Below are 3,104 nucleotides of genomic sequence, written 5' to 3' on the forward strand. Positions count from 1 at the left end.
TCGTGGATCAATTGGCGCTTGGCGCGTTGCAGCGCCAGGATCCGATCCTCGATGGTATGCTGGACGAGGATGCGATGCACATGTACCGGTCGCTGCTGGCCGAGTCGGTACACACGGCCCACAGCCTGGTCTTCTACATACGGATTCCAGAACGGATCCAGCAGGATGACTTCGGACGCGCAGGTGAGGTTCAGCCCCGCGTTGCCGGCTTGAAGGGACACGAGCAGGACCCCACAGTCGGGGCGAGCGAAGGTCGTGAGGGCGGCGTCGCGGGCTGCCAGATTCATGCTGCCGTCATACCGTTCGAACGCCCAGCCTCGTCGCGCCAGGGGGACGGACAGGAGGTCCAAGAGCGCGGTGAATTGACTGAAGATGACCACTTTCTGGTTCTGACCGCGGCCCTGCACCGCGCGCACAATCTCGAGGGCCCGATCGATCTTCGCGCTGCCGGTCCAATGAGCTTCCAGATCTTTTTGGTACTGGCGCCGGGCCGCTTGGCTCGCGCTCGCCTGCCTTCTCCGCGCCGAGAGGCTCAGCCACGGGGCTGGATTCGGTAATGCGCGTGCGACTTGTGGCTGCGCGAGCAATCCGTCGTGCCGCAAGCCAAATTGAGCGAGGAGGTCCAAGTCCGCCGCCGCCTCGCTCGTGTGGTCACCGGAGGTAGTTGGATGAGCGCCGTCCCGCGAGCCGGCCGCCAGTGTGAGACCGGCGTGATCCTCTGTGCTGTCTGCTGGTGGGATATAGTGGCACTGGGAGAATGACGCGTAGTCGGTGATCTGGGAGAGATCAAGGAGGGTGCGGCAGGTGGGGCACCGCATCTGGTCGCTCTGGGCCGATCCCTGATGCTGCAGTCGATCATCGGCTGCGACCCGTTCAAAGCATTCCGGGCAGATGCTGTGGCCACACGGGAAGAATATTAGAGGGTTGCCGACCTGGGTAAGGCAGATGGGACAAAACTGCACGTGTTCGTTATCCTGCAGACGGGCAACCACGGCCTCGGCGAACCGTTGCGCATTCGCTTCGAGCTGCCGATCGGTGTCGTCGGTAACGTGCGGAACGAGGGACGGATGGCAGCACGCCTGTCGGAGACGTTGCAAGAGGCCCAGCATGTCGCTGCTGCGGACCCTGCGGCGATGGAGGCACAGGCGGAAGTGGTGCCGTGTGCGGCTCTCCAGCGCCGCGTAGAGTCTCTGTTCCTCCGAGCTAAAAGACACGTAGACCGTCCGGATGTGTTTCACCGGCAAGGAGATGATCGGCTGGCCGCCGAGCGTGGATAGTTGGGTGCGACGCAGCATGATCTCCTTGGCGAGCGCTTGTAGCTGCGCCATCGCCACCTGCCGGCTGCGCCTGCCGATGGTATCGCTGGTGGGTTGACGGGTCTAGCCTGCATTATCAGTACCGATTCGCGTCACCTCAGTATTCTGCAAGGCATCCCACGCCCGTCCAGGGGGCAAAGGTCGGCCAGGTGGGAGACAGAACTCACGGTGTTGGAGGCATCAAGGGCAGTGTTGGGATGAATCCGCAGGAACCGCAGCAGAGAACAGAACTCGCGCGGGCTGTTCATCACGGGAGTCCCGCTCAGACACCACCGGTACGTGGCATCCAGGGCGCAGCAGGCGGTAGCTACTTTCGACCGATCGTTCTTGATCGACTGCGCTTCGTCCAGGATGACGCGATGCCAGTTGCTGGACACGCCCAGAAGGGGCGAATCAGGCGATTGGCGCCGGAATTCGACCATCACCGTGCTGAAGGTGGTGAGGACGATCCCGGCCCTCGTGAGATCGTCGAACCTCGTTCGTCGTGCGGGCCCATAGTAGACGTGGACGCGCGGATACAGCGGATCAGGGGGCAGAAGCCGCTCGATCTCGCGCTTCCACTGCGGTACAAGGCCGGCCGGTGCCACTACCAGGGTTGACCGCCGGTCAGGGCTGGCGGGCGGGCGAGATACAATCAAAGCCAGGGCCTGGACGGTCTTCCCCAGTCCCATTTCATCCGCCAGAATGCCGCCGCGCCGGTGGCTCTGTTCCATCTGCGTCATCCAGCGCAGACCCTGCTCTTGGTGCCCCATCAAGTGCACCGTGAGCCTTGAGGGGGCGGCTTCGGATGGCAGCCAGGGGCCTGTCCCAGCCGCATTTGCAACGTCTCGAGACGCATCGGTCCTGCACCGGTCTCCAAGGTCAGCATGGTATGTCTCTGGCTGCTGGAGTGGCGGAACAGATACTTGCCCTACGGTTGGGGTTTCGGCGTAGGCTTCAACTCGACCAGGCGCCCCGAATGCAGCGGCGGGTGCGGCAGAGCCAGGCGTTAGGACGGACGTAACATTAGCAGCCGGCACAAGGGGGAGAGAGCATGCTACTCCGGGTAGCAGGCTCGGCCACTGCGGGGGATTCCCTTCTCCGGACGGGGTGGAGACGGTTGACACGGGACGGCCAGCCTCGAGAGCTCGCGCGCCCTGGAGGTCGTTACCCGGCATTTGCAGTCGGTCCCGTTCATCACTTCCTCCGCCGACAAACAGTAACGGATCAAAAACGTCGCACCCGCCTATCGCGTCCGCCCTTGGCATTGTTCTCCCGTGCGGGATGACGCCAGAAGGGGAACGGAAGGGCCGGAGGCTGGAGGCTGGTTCGCATGGGTACGAACCGTGACTTTCTAGTGGCGACGGAATCAGCGAGTCTCCTGTACTGATGCGTGTAATTGCAGGCGGGCGGGCATTCGTGGGACATCTGGTAATTGCCTCTGCGTTCTGTAAGCTCGCCATTCTCGCTCCTTGGCTATCCGTGGGCGCGGGTAGTGCCACCGAAGACGGGACGATGTCGAGTGAGGATGCCGACGGGGGTCCAGAGAAAAGAGGGGGACCTGGTAGTGGACATGATAGAGGATGCTGAGGAGTATGGTCGAACCATGCGTCTGGGAAAGCATATCCATTATCGTGCTCGGTAGGGTGTTGAGGAGCAGACCCAGGTTCATGCGCAGCAGACGGGTAACAGAGGAGGCGGCGCGGCCGGCAACATGGCGCCTGGTCTGCTCGGGACCCAAGACGCATGTCATCCTCGGCTCTTAGACTGGTTGGATAGAGTCGGAGTGAAAGCCCTTCGGGGCGCTTG

The 3,104-nt window shown here is 62.8% G+C and overlaps 1 protein-coding gene across 1 annotated transcript; it reads right to left on the reverse strand.

Moving 5' to 3' along the window:
- Positions 1-7: 7 nt before the first annotated feature.
- BDQ94DRAFT_176635 (DEAD/DEAH box helicase) lies at positions 8-2,563 on the reverse strand (the record flags this gene model as incomplete). The annotated part of the gene is made up of 3 exons (XM_026772734.1): positions 8-92; positions 142-1,379; positions 1,484-2,563. The coding sequence occupies 3 exons, from the start codon at positions 2,561-2,563 to the stop codon at positions 8-10; spliced, it is 2,403 nt and encodes an 800-aa protein (XP_026619153.1).
- Positions 2,564-3,104: the final 541 nt, after the last annotated feature.

Source organism: Aspergillus welwitschiae (assembly GCF_003344945.1).
Source record: "Aspergillus welwitschiae strain CBS 139.54b unplaced genomic scaffold BDQ94scaffold_249, whole genome shotgun sequence".
Taxonomy (NCBI): domain Eukaryota; kingdom Fungi; phylum Ascomycota; class Eurotiomycetes; order Eurotiales; family Aspergillaceae; genus Aspergillus; species Aspergillus welwitschiae.